The sequence below is a fragment of the Zalophus californianus genome, chromosome 12 (genome assembly GCF_009762305.2).
Source record: "Zalophus californianus isolate mZalCal1 chromosome 12, mZalCal1.pri.v2, whole genome shotgun sequence".
Lineage (NCBI taxonomy): Eukaryota > Metazoa > Chordata > Mammalia > Carnivora > Otariidae > Zalophus > Zalophus californianus.
In genome coordinates, this window is record NC_045606.1 from 37,171,068 (window position 1) to 37,190,631 (window position 19,564).

At 33.2% G+C, this 19,564-nt stretch overlaps 1 protein-coding gene across 3 annotated transcripts in view; it reads left to right on the forward strand.

Moving 5' to 3' along the window:
- CASD1 (CAS1 domain containing 1) overlaps nt 1–19,564 on the forward strand; it is a 51,899-nt gene that overhangs the window by 22,313 nt on the left and 10,022 nt on the right. For all 3 annotated transcript variants that reach the window (XM_027572998.2, XM_027572997.1, XM_027572999.1), the window contains 9 exons: nt 3,832–3,876; nt 4,309–4,432; nt 5,550–5,764; nt 7,399–7,821; nt 8,853–8,942; nt 14,309–14,428; nt 15,416–15,572; nt 16,978–17,057; nt 19,329–19,430. In XM_027572998.2, coding sequence (XP_027428799.1) covers nt 3,832–3,876; nt 4,309–4,432; nt 5,550–5,764; nt 7,399–7,821; nt 8,853–8,942; nt 14,309–14,428; nt 15,416–15,572; nt 16,978–17,057; nt 19,329–19,430 — 1,356 coding nt within the window. The remainder of the gene's footprint in view (nt 1–3,831; nt 3,877–4,308; nt 4,433–5,549; nt 5,765–7,398; nt 7,822–8,852; nt 8,943–14,308; nt 14,429–15,415; nt 15,573–16,977; nt 17,058–19,328; nt 19,431–19,564) is intronic.

Consider the following 19,564-nt stretch of genomic DNA (forward strand, 5'->3'; position numbering starts at 1 on the left):
TTTGCTTAATTACTTGTGCTGCAATGGTATTTTTCTTTGCTTCTTTTCACGTTACATGTTTAGTACTGCAACCACTTCATACGCCAAATAAGCTTATGTAGTCAACATTTCTAACTTTGTTTCTTTCACAAAATGTGTTTAAGTTTTCAAAAAACAAAAATGCAAACAACTTCTAGAATTCAACTTTCTGGTAAATTGCAGTCTCACATAATTGTCTTTTGTTTTTATTGATATGTTTATTGCAAAAATATAGAATAATGTTACATGTATATGTCAAAGGATTTAAACATATGTTTTATATTTGTGCTGGACCTAAAAGTATATCCATGAAAGTAGTAGAAATTCACAGCTAAATAAACATCAATGTAGTATAATTTACAAGTCCTGCAGAATCACAGAAGACCTTTGTTATTTACTAACTTGGAGATACATTGCATATCCAGATTTTCAGTTCTTATAATTTGCTAAAACTAATTTTTGGAGCATTAGCTTCTCTTGTAAAACTCCATATGCACTACTGGGGGAAAGAAAAGATTCAGCTTATTTAGGGAGATGGCCGTGTCATTACCTAATATTGATTAATTGATTGATTTCATTTATTTAAAGAGTATGTATGTATGCATGTATTTATGTATTTATTTTTGGCAGTTTTCATAGTAAGCTGCTAGATCCTAAGAATACAATGATCCATATTTTTATGATTTACGTAGTATTGCTAGTTTTATGCTGGGTATTAGGAGTGTGGCTAGAAATTAGCCTCAGTCTCAGCCCTCAAAGAATTTATAATATCTAGTAGATAGTGACTTTCTGATGAATAATAATATGGTAAAATGAAGAGTAACTACAGAATTGAGCACAATGGACTATGAAAGCACCGTGGATAGAGGCACTTAGTATGGAGGTTGGTTAGATATAGGTGATAGTTTAAGAAAGCTTTACATGGGGCGCCTGGGTGGCTCAGTCGTTAAGCGTCTGCCTTCAGCTCGGGTCATGATCCCAGGGTCCTGGGATCGAGTCCCACATCAGGCTCCCCGCTCAGCGGGAAGCCTGCTTCTCCCTCTCCCCTGCTTGTGTTCCCTCTCTCTCTGTGTCTCTCTCTGTCAAATAAATAAATAAAATCTTAAAAAAAAAAAGAAAGCTTTACAGAGGAGATAATATTCCCAGAAGAACTGTGGGGTCAGAAAGACACACTTATTAATGGAGATAGCATTATTGAAGCCTACAGGCATAAAAGCAAAGTTGAATTTAGACAACTCCACTATGATTCAACAGATATTTATTAGTCGCCTGCCATTTTCTAGGTACTGGGTTAAAAGCTGCTGATACCTTGGTTAACATAATAGAGTTCCTCTCCTCAAAGAGCTTCCAGATGAGTGGCACATATAATTAAGAAAGTAATGTGACACATACCAAAATAGGGGAAAATACGGTGCAGGATGATTACAGGGAGTAGGCACTAACTCTGAGTTTTCAAAACTAGTTTTCAGATAAAGTGATCTTCAGGGTGTGGGCCCAGAGGCGCCTGGGTGGCTCAGTCGTTAAGCGTCTGCCGTCGGTTCAGGTCGTGATCACGGGGTCCTGGGATCGAGGCCCACATCGGGCTCCCTGCTCAGCGGGGAGCCTGCTTCTCCCTCTCCCTCTGCCTGCCGCTCCGCCCGCTCGTGCTCTCTCTCTGTCTGCCAAATAAATAAAATCTAAAAAAGGAGGGGGAGGGCCTGGTGTGAGAAAGAAGGGTTGTTTCAAGCACAGGAAATAGTATATGCAAAGATACTGAAGATAGAGTGTAACTTATTCAGGGGATCTTTTTTTTTAAGATTTTATTTATTTATTTGACAGAAAGAGCACAAGCAGGGGGGGAGAGGGAGAAGTAGGCTCCCCTCTGAAAGGTTTAAACAAGAGAATGATGACATAGTGGGGTAGTTGTGGGAAAATTAGGCTAACCTGTGAAGAAACCAACAATTTCGATTTAATACTATAGGTAAGTGGTAGTCATTAAGAAGTCTGAGCTACTCAGGTGGATTTGGAGAATCTGGGTACAGTGTGAGGTGATATTTGAAGTTACTTAAATAGAAGACATTGAATAGGCAGTGGGTTTAGAGATTAAAGAAGAGGGCTTGTAATGGAACGATCAAAAAACTTGTGAGAAGGGGCAGTAAAGGGAGTAAGAGGAAAAGCAGAAGAATAATTGTAATGTAACACACAGGGGAGGAAAGAGTTTTAAAAAAGTGGCCAGTCAGAAGTGTCACTTAAGGAACTAGACAGAGTAGAATGAAGCTAACAGAATGTGGCAATCCAGAGTTCCTTGATGGGAAGGTCAAGCCCCAACTCAAAACGTGATCAATTGAGGCATAAATGAGAGAGAAAAGAAATTGTCATAGCGAGGGCAAAATGCTCTTCCGTGTAATCTGTTGGTTAACAGTGTGAGGGGGAAGGATTTGAGAGTGAGGCAGGGTTGAAGGAATGTGTCTTTGAGGATAAAGATGATTTAGCATTTTGTAGATGGGGGAAGGAAGGAGACTAGAGAATGAAGACAAGATTGATGAGAGTTAGAGACGGATCATTCATGGGTATAGCCTTGGATGTAAAGAGGGAGGCTCTAGAAACAGTAAGGATTAGCCATTAGGAATAGGGAGATATTTCTTGACTCTGTTGTTCAAGAAAGATAAGCTGTCTGAGGTTGTAAGAATGGAGGAAGAAAGGCTAGAGCACACAAGCCAGATGAATTCTGTTTTCTCTATGAAGTTTGAGAATTAAATTATATATTGAAAGTAAGAAGGAAGGCAAGAGGGACCTGTAGAAGGGAAATAAGATTTGGGATAACCAATGTGAAGAATGAGAAAAGGAGCCATCTAAAGCTGAGGAAAAAGTTCCACTAAAATAACAGTGTAAAACGAAGCACACTAGACTAGAAATAAGAATATCTAGGAAGGAAATTATTGTTACTCTTTTTCTCTGCTTTCATAGTCTTCTACACTAGCATGTATTACATTTACAATGAGACAATACCTGTCATTTTTATTTTTATAGATGAGTCAGATTTTTTTCTCATTAAATTTCTTGCTTATATTTAATTGTTCCTTGTGCATCTATTTCTAACATCAGGACTTTGATGTTGTGGAAAGTACACTTCAGGAGTCACAAGACTTAAGTTCTGGCTTTGTCCCTACCAGGCCTCAGCAATACCCTGTAAACTTTTCTGAGTCTGTATGCTTAATTTTATAAGATATGTATAATATCTTCTTGCCTAGATCACAAGTGGCAAGAATCTATATTAAAATAAGCTAATTTAACAGAACTTAATAAATTACCAAGTACTATATAATTGGTAATATTAGTAGTAGGACAATTTCCATTTGGTCAGGATTTGTTAAATAGGACGATTTCCATTTGGTCAGTATTTTGTTAAATACATACTGGATTTAGCTTTCCCAGAGACATTTTTTATATTTTATTTAACATTTACACCATGTACCCTATAGGCTTCCATGGATATTTTTTTTTTAATTTGCTGCCATAATATACTCTATAAACAGTTTACTCAGAATTCAGGAGAATATTAGGCCATATTAGATTTTAGTGATTTTTTTTTTAAGAACATCAAAGAATTAAACATACCAGCTTCATGCCATCCTGTTAACCACATAACCATGTAAGGTTTTAGGCATTGGATGGTCCATCTTGTTATATAACAAGAATCCAGTAAGGAACTCCAGAAAATTAAAGTGCATTTAGAAGGAAAAACTTAAATTCAAGGCAAGAAGTAAGTGATGTTACTTATATTAATTCCCTTAACTGGATAGAACATTATGACAAAGATTTTTCTTTCTTTAGGATTCTGTTGCAAAGCCCCATGTGATTGTAGCGGGAGCTGCCACAGTAAGTTATTATCTATATTCTTACATGGTGATTTTTGTTTCATACTTAAGGACATGCTAAGAAAAAGTTAACTTATGTTAAATAAAATTCTTGATTGTACTTAGATATCAATTCCCACTTCTATTATACTTAATGAGGCTGATGAATTATCATGAAAAAAATCTGAGTGAACTTCATAAACTTGGTGTTAAATGTCAATATTATTTTATATCTAAAATTACATTTTTCTTGAACGTTATACATTGTGTGTCTAATTTTATATCAGCTTTTTCTAATTACCTTCATAGATTTCATGAAATAATTTGACCAAATTTTATTCTAATGTTGAATAAAAATGGGAATTATCTTAAAATAATAACTTCTGTTACAATAGAGCAAATTATAATTTTTCTGTGATAAATACTGAATTAATGCTTAATTTTTACTTCTTAGTGGTCTATCAAGATTCATAATGGTAGCAACGAAGCGCTTTCCCAATATAAAATGAACATTACCTCTATAGCACCACTTTTAGAAAAACTGGCAAAGACTAGTGATGTTTATTGGGTCTTACAAGGTAAGGAATGAGTAATGAACAAATGTCATTTTGTATGTATTTTGAGGCATGGGTTTTGTCTCCTGTCTCAAGAAGCAAAATTACTCCTTTGTGAGAATAAATCTTGAAATAAGGATTGCAAAATTAGAATAATTTGAGTTATTTGCTTTCCTTTTCTGAACTTAAGGGACAAATAAATATAATAAGTAAAAATAAATAATAAATAAACATATCCTTCAAGGAGCCTCTGTATACAAAATGGCTGTAGAATATAACAAAGAGAATAAGTTCTCGAAGGCAAATGAGATGTTTAGCTCTGATTTTATTTCTTACAAAGTATATTTATTATAATTGGGAAATATAGAAAAAATTATTAAGTCTGTTTCATAATATTAGACTCATTGGAAGTAAATAAATGTACTTTGGAATTGACAGAATATATTTAAATCATACCATCTAGTTTATACTTGGTAATGAAATTCTTTAAGAGAAAGTTGACATTAGATCAAGTCATTTCAGGAGTTTGTTGAAGGTCCATTATTTAATGCCTAGCATAATATGAAATTGCCTTGGATATTTTAACAATTCAACTTGCTTGTCAGAAATTCTTATGATTATTTCCAAATTGAATGTCAAGTTGAATGGAACAACAAGGGTGGTGATAATCTGTTCTGCAGTCTATATTATTTATAGACTCATCGTTAACCTTTCTCTTACTAAAATGAGAAAAAATTAAATTATTTATGGTAAGTGATAAGGGACCTTGGTCCTCAATATTATTACTTCCTAATTGTGTCAACAAAGCAGTGACAGGAGAAGAAAAAAAAGATTGACTGCTACTCTTTATTAGGCAGTCTTCCCCAGTCCAGTTTTAAATTCCATTGCCCAGTAGAACTCAGCATCCCCAAATTTTAAACTCTTAAGACATGCTAGAACATAAAAATGTTTCCTGAAAGCTGTGTACGTAAGAGAAAAAAGGGATGAAAGTTCTTTAAATTTGAGGGAGATATTGATTGATTGAAAGCATCTGAACTTTAACAGCAAAATATGAAATGCAATCAACTAACTTGCATGATCACAATTTCTACAAATAGGGACTTTTAAAATGTGTTTTTAAAAATATGTGTTTCACGTGCAGATCCTGTTTATGAAGATCTATTAAGTGAAAATAGGAAAATGATCACTAATGAGAAGATAGATGCCTACAATGAAGCTGCAGTCAGTATTTTGAATAGTAGCACCAGAAATTCTAAATCAAGTGTTAAGATGTTCAGTGTTTCTAAATTAATTGCTCAAGAAACCATCATGGAATCATTGGATGGCTTACATCTCCCTGAATCAAGCAGAGAAACTGTAAGAATTCTTGTATCTGTCAGAAGATAGAAACTATAATATCTTATTGGTTATAACTATACATCACTATAATATGGTAACAAATAATTTATTTTATTGCAATCTTAATTACTTGTAGTTATTCTATCTAAACATATATCTACACATAATTTTGCTTTCTATTACCTCGCTGAATATATTAGTGAGAGTTTTAGTAAAAAGGGGAAGAAGTTATGCAAGGGAGGAAATGAAGCTTCATTTATTGAGTGCTAGTCACTGTTAATATACCTTACCTCCTAAGAAGCTTATAAGTTCTCAGCACGTTCATGTTTAAAAACTATTACTTTATGTTCTTTTTGCCTTAAGCCTTAAATTTATAAGACTAAGCTTCTGTGAAGCCCACATTTTTAAAATATGTGGAATCATTTTTATTATTTCCTTATAGTTCTTAAACCCTAAGTATTAGTCAGAGTGCATAGTAGTTACTGAGCAAATCCAGATTGATGGATGGAAAGGGATTTTAGGTCAAATAAGAAAGAGAACTGCCTAATTGTAAATTTTCACACACAGTACAACAGATATTATTTATTGTTTTCTTATAAAGCAGAATCTTTTTGAGGATCACATAACCCCTTTGACTCAATAAAAGGCAATGATTCTGTTCCTGTTCCACGCAGAAAAATGCGTGTTTGCATATTCACACACATGGTTCTCCATAGACTTTAAAGGGGCTTTGTGGACCCTGGAACTGGTTAAGAACCTTAGGCTGGAGTTTGTAGGCTAGTATCTTCAAGAATGCCAGGTATAGAACTTCCTGAAGTCACAGAGCTAAAAGGATGAGGTTTTCTAAATCGTTGAGTCTCTCTGAATGCTTAGGCTTAAAAAATATAATCACTTTAGAGTTCCAAAATTGCCTAAACTATAAAATTTTTATAAAACTAGATTTGAGTGAACTTCAACTAGACAGACTATTGGCAGCTTGTCCAGATTTTTATTATAATGAAACCATGTTGAAGCTTCCACAATTTATTTGACATTAGAAACCTTAAAACATTAGAATCCTAAGTGGCCCATAAACTATAAACCAAATGAAAAGCAAATTACAAATATTGTTAGCTAAGAATTAGTGATTTTTTTGGTGCCAGCAATTTTACATCTTTTTTTTTTTTTTTTTTTTTTTTACGTCCAAAGACTGGGACTCTATCTTAAGTATCCTGGTATCTTCTGTATTGAAAGTCTGCTAATTAAAATTCTTTGGGCTTTGACATCTGTCAGTATTTTTTTCACCAAAGGTCATGGCCCATTAGCAGCCATGAAATGGGTATTTCTTTTTTTAAAAGAATAGAATAGAAAAATGTCAGAGTGCATTCCAACTAGAAAGGAGAGGTATTGTTTCCTATATATGTGTTCTGGGTCACATTATAAGATGAATATTTCATTTTGGATCGTAGTCCAAAAAGTTTGAAAAACCCTGAACTGGCTATTACAGCTTGAAGGAATACCATTATATGCATAAGTGTTTGGGAAATGGTAGCAAAAAGTACAAAGGCATTTTGGTTTCGGTGCTGAAAACTCAGTAGTATTCACAAGAGAAAAATCTAATGCAAGATATATTACTGACAAGATAATAACCAAATGACTTGATTTGTTCACAGAGTGCAATGATCCTTATGAACGTGTATTGCAATAAGATTCTGAAGCCTGTAGACGGTTCCTGCTGTCAACCTCGGCCACCTCTTACTCTTATACAGAAGCTAGCTGCTTGTTTTTTCACTTTATCTATTATCGGATATTTAATTTTTTATATAATCCATCGTAATGCTCACCGGAAGAATAAGCCATGTACTGATTTGGAAAGTGGAGAGGAAAAAAAAAATATTATCAGTACCCCCGTGTCTCCCTTAGAAATACTTTTACAGTCTTTCTGCAAACTTGGCCTGATAATGGCTTACTTCTATATGTGTGACCGTGCAAATCTATTTATGAAGGAAAATAAATTTTATACACATTCAACTTTCTTTATTCCAATTATCTACATCTTGGTTTTGGGAGTATTTTACAATGAAAATACCAAGGAGGTAAGAGTCATTTTCTTTTTAGCTAATGTTATCCTTTTTATCTCATTACAAACTCTGGATTAAATAAATAATATCATTTATCATACCAGAATATTCAAACATGTATATAGAAGACAAAGGGATATTGTAGTTGTACTTTGCGTGGTGGACTCTTTAACAGTTGCTTTTTTGAAACAGCTTGGAAAAAGTTCAAAGAGTCACGTGAAGATTGTTGAAAAGTCGGTAAATAATGATCTGTGAAAAAGATGTCATAACTTAGTGTTATTTTGCCTGTTTGGGGATGGAGAAAGTGGAGGTGCTCCCAATTTTATAATGGTCTGCAAACATGAGATACTATTATCTTATATCAAGTGAAAAACAATGTAACTGAAAAATATAATTAACAAATGCCTTTGTGCACATTTTATATTTGTATATTTATACAGTCAGACAAGTATACACACAAATTCGAATGTACATAATAATGTGGGCACTGCTTACAATATTCTGAATTTCCTATTTTAGAATTATTGTAATTGCTTAGAGTATTGGTGCAACTTCTTTATAAGGCATGATTTATTTGAATTAATAAACTCTCATATGAGGATTACTAATCAGTTTTTTAATCTCCAGTGAGAATATCCTTGGGAAAATAAACTATGATAATAGACCCTTTTTTCACAATAAAGTGTAAGAGAACTATAAGGTCTTTTCTAGCTGAAACTCTTAAGACTTCTTTTAAAGAAAATTATAAAATGCCGTTTTTTAGTTTTACAAACATATCTGTCACAATATAAATGTAATCTTAATATAAAACCATAAGTAGCAACTTAAATATATAAAATCTCTTTTAGTTTATATTAATCTTCAAATTCATATTGTATTTTAAATAGTTTTATTATATCTTTTATCAAATCAAATGCCAATCTTTAATTGTTTTTCCCCCACAAGGTTCTTTTGACAGAAACATTAGCTTTATATCCTATAAAAAAAATTTACTTAATAATAGCTTCATAGTGCATTTTAAAACAGACTTTGGTTCTTTTCCACAGACTAAAGTGCTAAATAGAGAACAAACAGATGAATGGAAAGGCTGGATGCAACTTGTGATTCTGATTTATCATATCTCTGGAGCAAGTACAGTAAGTATTTTGAATTTATGTTCAGAAGACATAGGAAATGGTGGGACTATGCTGTTTCTTTCAGGGCATCACCTCCTTTTGTGTTTTATATTCTTCACCATTTAGAAACCTGTTTTATTGCCCACCCAATCATTATACCTTCCCATTCTTCTCCTACCACCGGACTCTTTGAGAAGGTATAGTTTTAAGGCAATAATTTATTTGTAATACTTGGCCTTAATTTTAATTAGTAGAAACAGCCGATAATCTAAGGGTATTATTTCATGCCACCCTGTTGGACAGCTAATTTAAACTTAAGAAGAAACTGTGTAGATGCAAAGGATTTCAAATAGGCAAGTTCCTACCAAAAGAAATCAAGTTAGATGATTATATTTATCTTCTACCCTTACTTGTATTTTAGGAAGTTTGGCCAACTGTTTTTACCCCTTTAAAATTTAAAAACCTTAGAATTCTTTTGCCCCAGTATTCAAAGAACTCAGGTACTAAGGGACTACCATTGTACCATTTTTGTGCCCTACTTCCTAAGTATTACCTCCTTCATGAGCTGGAGGACCCTTTCTTTGCTCACCTAGTGCCTTCTGTACCTGGACAAAATCATTTTTTCCTTCTCCCTAGGTGTCTTAAAAGACAGGATTCACATAGTCTCGGAATACTCTGGATTTGTCAAGGGTAGGAAAAAATGTATTCCGAATTGTAACATTCTAGCTACATTGCAGTTAAAATGAGCTTTTGAGGGTGAATGCAGGTATCTAGTAACCACTTCTCACACAAGTTTTATAGTGAAGATACAAACTAATTTCTATAAAATATGTTTTGAAAATTTAAGAAACTCATTCATAATTATGGAGCTACCAAACTGTTTTTTATTGCTTATATAAAGCACACATCTGTAAATAGTATTTGAATCAATGATAAATTGAGATAAGAGGGGGAGTGTTGTCCAGACAGCAATATTTTGAAATTTCCATAGCAGCAGTTAGGAAGGTAAATAATACTGAGGTTTTTTTCTCTAACAATTTTTCTCTAACAGGTGTCTCTAACAATTTGAAGATAATGTTATTCTTCATTGAGTCTTTTCATTATTTTCAAAAATTGGCAGTGATTTTATGGATGGTTTGTTTGAGGGCAGAAGGTAAAAGCATGAAGTATAATTTATACTGAAATTGTATGGCTCTGACAAGTATATTTGTGGCAGCAGTGAAATTCCCGTGACACTGCAGCTGAGGGGGACCTAGTGTGTTCAGGTGGTTCCAGAAGATCCCAGACAGTAGAAGAGGCCCAAGGCAAGGACAGGTGAGGAGAGTAAGATTGAGTTTATAAGCCCAGTTCAGAATTTGGAGGATATATTTGTCAGATTCTCTAAAAAGTAAGTAGAGATGAATATTGAATCCTAGAAATATCTCTGACATATGAATAAAGATTAGATTAATTTGAGAGGGAAAAAAGACTGTTTTAAGAAAATGCCACTTAGATACATAATTAATTGCTGACATATTAAAGGGTGATACTCCTATTAAAAAAATCAGATAGAAAGAATTAATGGCAGATTAAGTTATTCAATTCAGTGATTCCAGAAAGAATTTGGATCATAAAAAGATGAAGGCAATTTGGCATTCTATTATAATCATTTGCCAAGCTAGCATTCTAATTCTAATATATCTTAGACTACATCCCAATATATCCTAAATTACAATTTTTAAAAAATCCCTGTTCTGGAAGGACATACTTTTCATTAACAGACCATTTGTTATGATTAATTAACATATTCCTGTTCTTTTATGTAATAGGATTTTGTGGTTAAAAATTACCTGTATCTACACTGGCAAAGCATTATTAGCATGGGTTATAACGTATCTTGGAACTTGATTCTTGTATATTTGAGGGATTACCCTCATTAAAAACTCTTTTTAACTGCCACGGTTATTTTAATTACCTAATGTTTTTTATTTTGAGTAAAATATGTCAAACTTTAGTTGTGCCTTGTTTTTATACTAAAATAGAAACCATAAAAAATTACAGAGAATTATTAAAATAATCCAGATGGTCTGGCAGATTGCAGTTGTTGGTATAAACATTCCTTTAAAACAGGATTTATAGGAAATATGGATAAAATACTGTGAATTTAATATGGAGAGTACAGCAAGTTAGCTTTATACAGTAGATGATTTTGTGTTCCACTGTGGGTTTTTTTCCTTTGGGAGTTTATGAGTAACTTTCATGAAAGAATCTGAATAAAAGATCTTGAGGAAAAATTTGTGGGACTAGAAAAAGAACAGAATCAGAAGCTAGCCTAGCTATTAATTATAATGCAGTTGCAAATCAAAATATATTTTAATACTAAAATTTTGTTGTAATACTTGACTCATGAAAGAGAAAAAGAAAAATAATTTGAATTAAAGGAGAATAAAGAGGAATGACAACCAAGTGCAATGTGTGATCCTTGATTCAAGATTGCTAAAAAAAAATTTTTTTTAAACCGTAAAGGTTGCTACTGGGACAATACAGATTGTACAGTAGATACTGTTATATTCATATTAAATCTTGGGTATGATAATGATAATATAGTCATGTAAGAAACTATTCTTTCTTCTTAGAAGATACTTGCTAAAGTATTTAGAGATGATGTTGTGTACAACATTCTTTAAAATAGGTCAGCATGGTATATGGGTGTCCACTGTACTATTCTTTCAGTTTTTCTGTTGACTTAAAATATGTTAAAATAAAAACTTGGGAGAAGTATTACATGAAATTTGTAATAATCCGACATTGGCAGGTACTTGGCAGATTATTGTGATGGTGTTTAATTTAATTTAAATGAATAGTATTTACTATTTAAATGTAATAACCAAGTCTCAACTCTGTAGGCCCAGCCCCAGTCTTGAAGGGATTTCAAAGCATGTTTTATGGACAGTGGTTAAAGTAACTGGGAATAGTTAGCCTAGATTGGATAGCTCTTTTCAGATACTTGTAGTCAGATAAAAGAGTGACTAAGTGTGTACAAATGGCTCTGGAGCTAGACTTTCCATTATGGAAGCCACTAGCTACATGTGGCTATTGAACACTTGAACTATAGCTCGTTGGAATTGAGGTGTTCTGTGAACATGGCAGACATACCAGTTAAGTATGATTCGTTGTGATAAATGCATACTGAGTTACACTTGGTGTAAAAAATAGAAAATATCTTACTACATGCTTATTACATGTTGAAATGATAATATTTTGAATATATTTAGTTAAATGTATTGTGTTTGTTAAAATTAGTTTCACTTGATTCTTTTAGCTTTTTAAATATTCTGGTAGCCATGTTAAAAAAGTACTGTGTGGCTCGCATTTTATCTTGACGGCATAGCACTGTCCTAGAGAGCTGAAATTGGTAGCTTTTACACAGTTACATTTCAACCTTTCTGGAAAAGGAACTTTATGGTAGAAAATGATCATCTGAAAATGGAATGGATTGCCTTGGGAATTTGTATGTTTTTTGCTATTAAAAAATGGTCAAGGGGGTGCCACCCATGTGCCACCCAACCACCCAGTTAGTTAAGCATCCAACTCTTGATTGCAGCTCAGGTCATGATCTCAGAGTTGTGACATCAAGCCTCGTGTAGGGGTCCGCGCTGGGTCGTGGAGCCTGCTGAAGATCCTTCTCTCCTTCTCTCTCTGCTCCACCCTTCCCCACCCTCTTAAAAAAAAATGTTTAGATACTTGAAGGGAATATTTTAGAGTACTTTCAAGAATAAGGTAACAGGCTTAGATTAGATAAATCCTGAGGTTATTTTAAGATGACGTTTGCTACCTTCATACCTTCTAGTATGTTACACCTTCATTGAAAATTTCTGATTCAGTGATGAGATAAGACATTTAAAAAGAACTGATGATGAAGGGCAATAAATAAAAACTATTTTTGGTATATAGATTGTGAGTACTTTAAGAATGCCAAGGAAGGAAAGATGCCTTTCATGTGAGAGTAAAGATAGGAAATTTTGAACAGGGCTGTAAAGAAGACTAGGATTTGAATAAGGAAAATGTGGTCACAAGAAGAACATTCCAGGGTAGAATAAACAGATAAACAAAGGAAAGGTGACAGGGAGGCACCAGAAGGACCAGTATGGGAGACAGAGAATCTTAACAGTTTGGCTAGAATGGAGGTGGTATTGAAGAATCTATGACCTATTATAAATTCAGGGGTTTTTGCCTTCTCAGAAAAGAAAAAGATGTGTTCAAGGGTGCGTTCAAGGATATATACAAAAGATACATACATTCAAGGACTTATAAAATCTATTTAGGGTGTCTACTTAATTATTTTTTCCTACAAAGTATCACTTGGGAAAGACACATTAACCTGAAGTGGACATAAGCAGTGTCAATGCTGGATAATTACAGAGGTGATCAGATGAGTCTATAAAATAGAAGCCAAAAAATTTTTATATAGATTTAGTAATTATCCCTGAAAGAATAGTCTTATAATTGCAAGGGTTGGATGTCACTGAATAAGGCTTTTAAAGATCATTTTAAAAAACAGAGTACTACTTGTGTTGTGGAGATTATGAATATACACGTAAAGGACCAATGGCTGATGGACAGGGTGAATGACAGTGTTCTAGGGTTATGAGAATTAGGACTTACAAATGAGATGATATTTCCAGTGATTCCCATAAAATATAGATCAGAAACGTGTTACATTTCATTTAACTTAGAAATGAAGCTAGGTTGCTCTGAAAAACCATTGTAAATGATTCTAAGGGTCTCGGTCATGAAACATTGATGTGGGAGTATAGAATAAAATTGTTTTATAAATTAAGAATGGGAGGGAAATAGTATTTCTAAATTATGTTTGCATATGTTTTTTAATATATATTTGTTGCTAAATAATTATATATTGTGAGTAGTTATATGACAATTTACAAATCTAAAGTCTGTGTAGTTGAGGGGGCCAAAATTTGTGGGATTTTTGTTTTGTTTTTTTATCTTCTCATTGGAAAAATGTGAAATCTACAGTTACCTTATATTCAGCCTATCTGGTGATTAATAATTATGGATATGATATATTTAATTCCAGGTGGAGAAAATGTACAAAGTGTTTCACCTTTATTAACTCCTGTATTCCTCATAAGAACCTTGTTTTGCGGTTTAGAAAACTCACTTAAAGTCACGTAGCTAGTTAAGTGGCGGAACCAGAATTTGAGGTCTGATTCCAAAGTCTACATCTTTTTTAACTCTTGCTATGTTGCCTAAGTTTTAAAAATAAATCCTTTCATTGAGCTCATGCCAAGTAACAATGATCCATTGTCTTGATTAAATGTATTGGTTACGAGAATTCAAAGTATAGTTAGTGCCAACATATTTTACCTATTTATTTTTGCCAACAGTTTTTGCCTGTGTACATGCACATCCGGGTTCTGGTTGCTGCATACCTCTTTCAGACAGGGTACGGGCATTTCTCATACTTTTGGATCAAAGGAGACTTTGGAATTCATAGAGTCTGTCAGGTAGGAATGTATTCAGCTCTTTTCTTTTTCTTTCACTTTGGCGTGAAAATATAAATATGGTCATTATAAGGACACAGATAATTTGAATTTATGAAATTCCACATTAAAGTTGTGTTATTTCTGTGTTCTGTGGTTAATAATTCGAGATAAATAATTTATTACTGAGGGAAGGGAAAATGTAATTTAGATGAGTGTCTAATAAAAGCGCCAGTACACAAGGGACAACATTGCTCATTCAGTTCAGTTCTGTAGAAATGTACAGTTACCTGGGATTATTATAATGTGTTATGTTTTCTTTAAGAAGAGGATTAATATTTATTAAGTTTCTATCTTGTGCTGGGCGCTTTCTGAATATTATTTTATTTACCCCTCATTACAACCCAGAGTTGTGATTTTCATGTTTACAGAAAGGACACTGAGGCTCTGAGAGGTTAAATAATTTGCCTATGGTCACATAGTAAGTGGTAAAGCTCTAATATCAATCTGCTCAAATTCTGTGTTCTTTGAATGACATCACACTGTCAGAAATGACTGTTACAGGGGTCCCAAAGACACTTTTTAATTTGAGTAATATTATTTTGTATCTATGACAACTCTCAATTTAATCCTAAATGGGGTAAATCAACATCAAACAGAGATGAAATGGACACCCCTTTGTTGCGGTAATCTAATCTCTGCTTATAAACTGTAGCCCTAGGAAGGAGGCTTATGATTCTTCCCCCACATTTAACAAGATGGCAGTTGTAGCCAGAGGACAGCTCAGGCTGGTGCTTTGCTTGGATTTAGTTAATATAATGATGCATAAATATTTTATATTCAACTCCTTACAGTGATGGTAGAACAAATATAATTTTAAGGATTAGTAAAATATACTTTTACAGTTATTACTTTAGTCTTAAATAAATGTTTATACTCTGTCAGAGAGAATCTGTCTTTGCTCTTCATGCATACCTGGAATGAAAACCATTCTCTTCTCCTTTTTAATAGGTCTTGTTTCGTCTCAATTTCCTGGTAGTGGTGTTATGTATAGTGATGGATCGGCCTTATCAATTCTATTATTTTGTCCCCTTGGTCACCGTGTGGTTCATGGTCATATATGTTACTTTAGCCCTATGGCCACAAATCATCCAAAAAAAAGCAAACGGTAAATATATTCTCTTACTGTTAATAAATACGTTCTTTTAATGTACTAAATTTCCTTTTAGTTGTTAAAGACTATTTTTTTATTGAGACATAGTTTAAATTTATGTGTAGTTTTGACATTTGAAACTTTGTTCTTAAACTATGTTTCTAAAATGTTACAGCTAACTAATTCAAGTGATATAACAGGGCAGATTAGTAGTTTGCATGTATATTGTATGTGTGTGTTCTTTTTTTTTTAATCTAAATTTTTCAAAGTCATTTTACATATCAGCTAATGCAGCAGTTTTCAGACTGTCTTGTATAGAGCCAGAGTGAAGAGAGCACTAGAAGAGAGAAGAGCAAGCCAAACAGGGCTCTGGGCCCCTGCATCCTTCTCCAGTCTTTTGCAGCTCTGCTTTATTTGATTTTTTACCTATATCGAGAATTTTGGATAAGCGTTCATTTGCAAAAAGGCTTTTTGTGTTAGCCAAGTATAAAGAGCACTAATATAATTTATCTTCTAGACAACCCTTAACGCAGTTACTCTCAACCTGTTGTACATACAAGGAAACCTCAGGGCCCAGAAGGTCGTCACCTTCAAACTCCACACATCCCATTATTGATAATGTTCAGAGTGAGGCCATGCTCATTTATCTTAATGCTCCTTTCCCTCAAGATCATATCATTGAAATAAAAGCTTCCCCCTTTTGGAAAAATTAAAAGTTGTTGTTTTTAATAATGTTTAACTTAATTCTTTCAACCAAATACCGTATATCAGAAATATTTTCCACTGACTCCCATTATAATGTCAAATAACTTTTACAGGTAAAAGTTGAATTCCAGCCTTTCATCAAGCCCATTAATGTCTTTGAACAGCCTCTGTAGCTTAATCCCTCGACACAAACCTAGCGTATTAATCAAATGAAATCAATATATATAAACTGTGAGCACATAACTTAAAATATGCGTATGTTAAAATACATCTTAAGGTTAAACCCTGATCCATTAGGGAGTTCTCAAGCTCTCTCCTTGGAACTCTAATGTTTCAGCAGTGTTACCTAAGCTATATTCAACATGAACGTTAGAACTATATTGAACATATTGTTCCAAATTTTGTTGTGCCTTTGAATAATAAATAGGTATAGTTGAATCCAGGAGGTATTTTCAGATATATTTATAGTGGATGAACAGGAGATATGGAGGGTATCAGGCATAGGTTGTGGCCTCTTTCCTAGCGGGGATGCTCTATCTTCTCCTTTTTGCCCTTCTTATAATTTATACCACTTACATACATTTTATGTATCCTGTGGGCAGCCTTCAATTATTTTAAGAACTATGCAGTGTGTTACTATGTTAAACAGAGACTATTAATATGTTTTCTAATGTAAACTTATACCTTTTAGTAAATTAAATATTTTCTCTCTTAGGAAATTGTTTCTGGCATTTTGGCTTACTGTTGAAACTAGCCTTCTTGCTGTTATGTATATGTTTTTTGGCATATTCTCAGGTTTGTACAGTCTTTTCAGTTTATATTTTGTTCTATGTTATTTTAAAGTTCAAGTCTATTAAAGTATGTGAGAAGAGTCAGAGCTTTTTTTTAGCTTCATTTTTTAATGACTGTAATAAAAGTGTCACTCTGTAGTTGACTACTCAGTGTAGTTCTTTTGAGACCTATCTACTTTTGTTACCACTGTTTTTGTTGTAAGAGCAATTTAAAGCTCTTCCTCTGGCAATTGTTCAAAATCCATTTTACTTGACTTTGATCAATCAGACGTTTATTGAATGCCTCTTATAAGACACTACTCTTAAGTGGAGATCAAAATTCTCTTGACAGAATTTGCAACTTGGTTTGTGCATTATTCATTGCATCAGAGTGTTCCTTGATTTTTTCATAACTGCATAGAGTAAAATTTTGGCAGTTAGCAAAACCAACTTAGGAGCACATGAGTTTGTATATATGTAGTATGTTTAATTTAATAAAATTTTTGGTCATTTTCTTATCTCTACCATTTTATCTCCCCCTATTATGATGGTTGAGGTTTTCTCAACTACTTTAGCAAGGTGGCAAACTGCTACCTGCTGGTCAATCCATCAGGCAGACAGATTATTTGGGCAACATGATATTTATAACAAAATATTTTAATTTGAATACCTATAGTTGTGACATATTCTGCAGTTTGCTCCCATCTCCAACATTCCCTGTCTTGGACTTAGCTGTGTCAGGTGCAAATGCCACATAAGCATAGTGTGTGTGTGTGTGATCTTATAAGCTGGTTTTTGTTTGTTTGTTTTGTAGACTTTTATATTTTATTTTCATTCTTAGAAATAAAGCATTTTTATTTCTGCCTGAACTCCAAGGTTTTTTACAGGAGATTTATAAAGTAAGCAGGAAACGATAGCAAATGTATAAAGAAATAGCCAGGTAACTGCAACAGCTGCTTGACATTTGCTCATTAAAATTCCAGACACTCCGTGGAGCATCTGAGGGAGAGAAGGGAAGGTGAACCAGGGGTTCAATAAAGAGACTAAGAAGGTTTCCCCAGCTTTGGGTCAGTGCACTGGAAAAAAAATACTTGGCCTGGTATAGCCCAGTGTCTTGCACAAAATGGGTGCTCACTAAATACTCGCCTGTTGATCACATAAGAAACAAATTTTTAATGATAAATGTGTCATATATATATGATCTATAAGACCATGTATCTCTAACAGATACTATATATTTCTGTTTCATATCAATATTATATTTCTGTATTTCATATACATATCATATGTATGATCTGTAAGTACTTTATATTGCAAATCTTGGTAAGAATCATCTTCTTTTCTGAGGCATCGATTTTGATAGAACCTCTATTTAATAAGCTATAAGTATTTTAAATTCTTAAATGATTAAATGGAGAATATTACATTTCATTAAAATAATAAACTTCTTCTAACCTAAAGATTCAGCATGACCTAAAATACAATTATGTTTTCATTTTTTTTTGCTTTTTAATAGCCTTTTTAAAAATTGTTATGTTACATTTTTTATGCTATGGCATTAGGTCTAATAATGGAGCTTTCCTTAATAGAGTTTGTTGCCATTCTTTAGTCTGGAAATTGAGGTTTTTGTTCTCTTCTTTGAAAGACTTCATTAATGTGCAGGAATGCACCCAAGACTTCTGCCCCTTCATTCCCAGATTTTCCAGGCTTGTCAGATTAATAAGAGGGTACCATTCACTAACTTGACCACAGTAAAACTGTAAACTTTGTTTCAAAGGCTAGTAATGGCATTTGGGTATGGTTGATTGAGTAAGGTGACTAATTCAGAGCATTCTTTTAACTCAAATGGTTAATTGTAGATTATTAAGAACATTTAGAGAAAGAAAAACTATTTTAACCTTAACTATCATTCTTTAGGATATTGATATCATATTGGCCAAGGTCTTTTGTATTTTGGTGTTTTGATCTGTAAATATTAGCTATTTTGTATACTAGGTTAAAAACCTTAAATGGAAGAATTTTCCAGTTACCAGCTTGCCTTTTTTTTTTTTAATTTTGCAGTCTCAGTAGCCTTTCATGTGCAGTGAAAGTAAGTTAACAAAAAGTTTTAAGTCATCTTTGTTAGTCTTTAGTAAAATAAATCTCTTTTCAAACGAATTTCAAATGAAAGAGAATTTTTAAATTGTGAATGACTCTTAGATAATCCTAACTTTAGATAACTATAATTTATAATAGAATTAGAAAACAAGTATTGACTCATACCATCTTAATCTGTGTTCTGGATTCCTTTTCATAGGGTGCATTTGAGAAGATCTTTTCTCTTTGGCCATTGTCCAAGTGTTTTGAACTGAAAGGGAATGTATATGAATGGTGGTTCAGATGGAGGTTAGACCGTTACGTATGTATTTATCTTGTGATCTTTTGCCATTTCAAATTATACTTAAAAATATTATTTGGAAAATTATATATTTTTTTTAGTTTTAGAATAAGGAAACGTGTTGACTTGGTAAATTAAAGCAGCCCTGCTCCGCC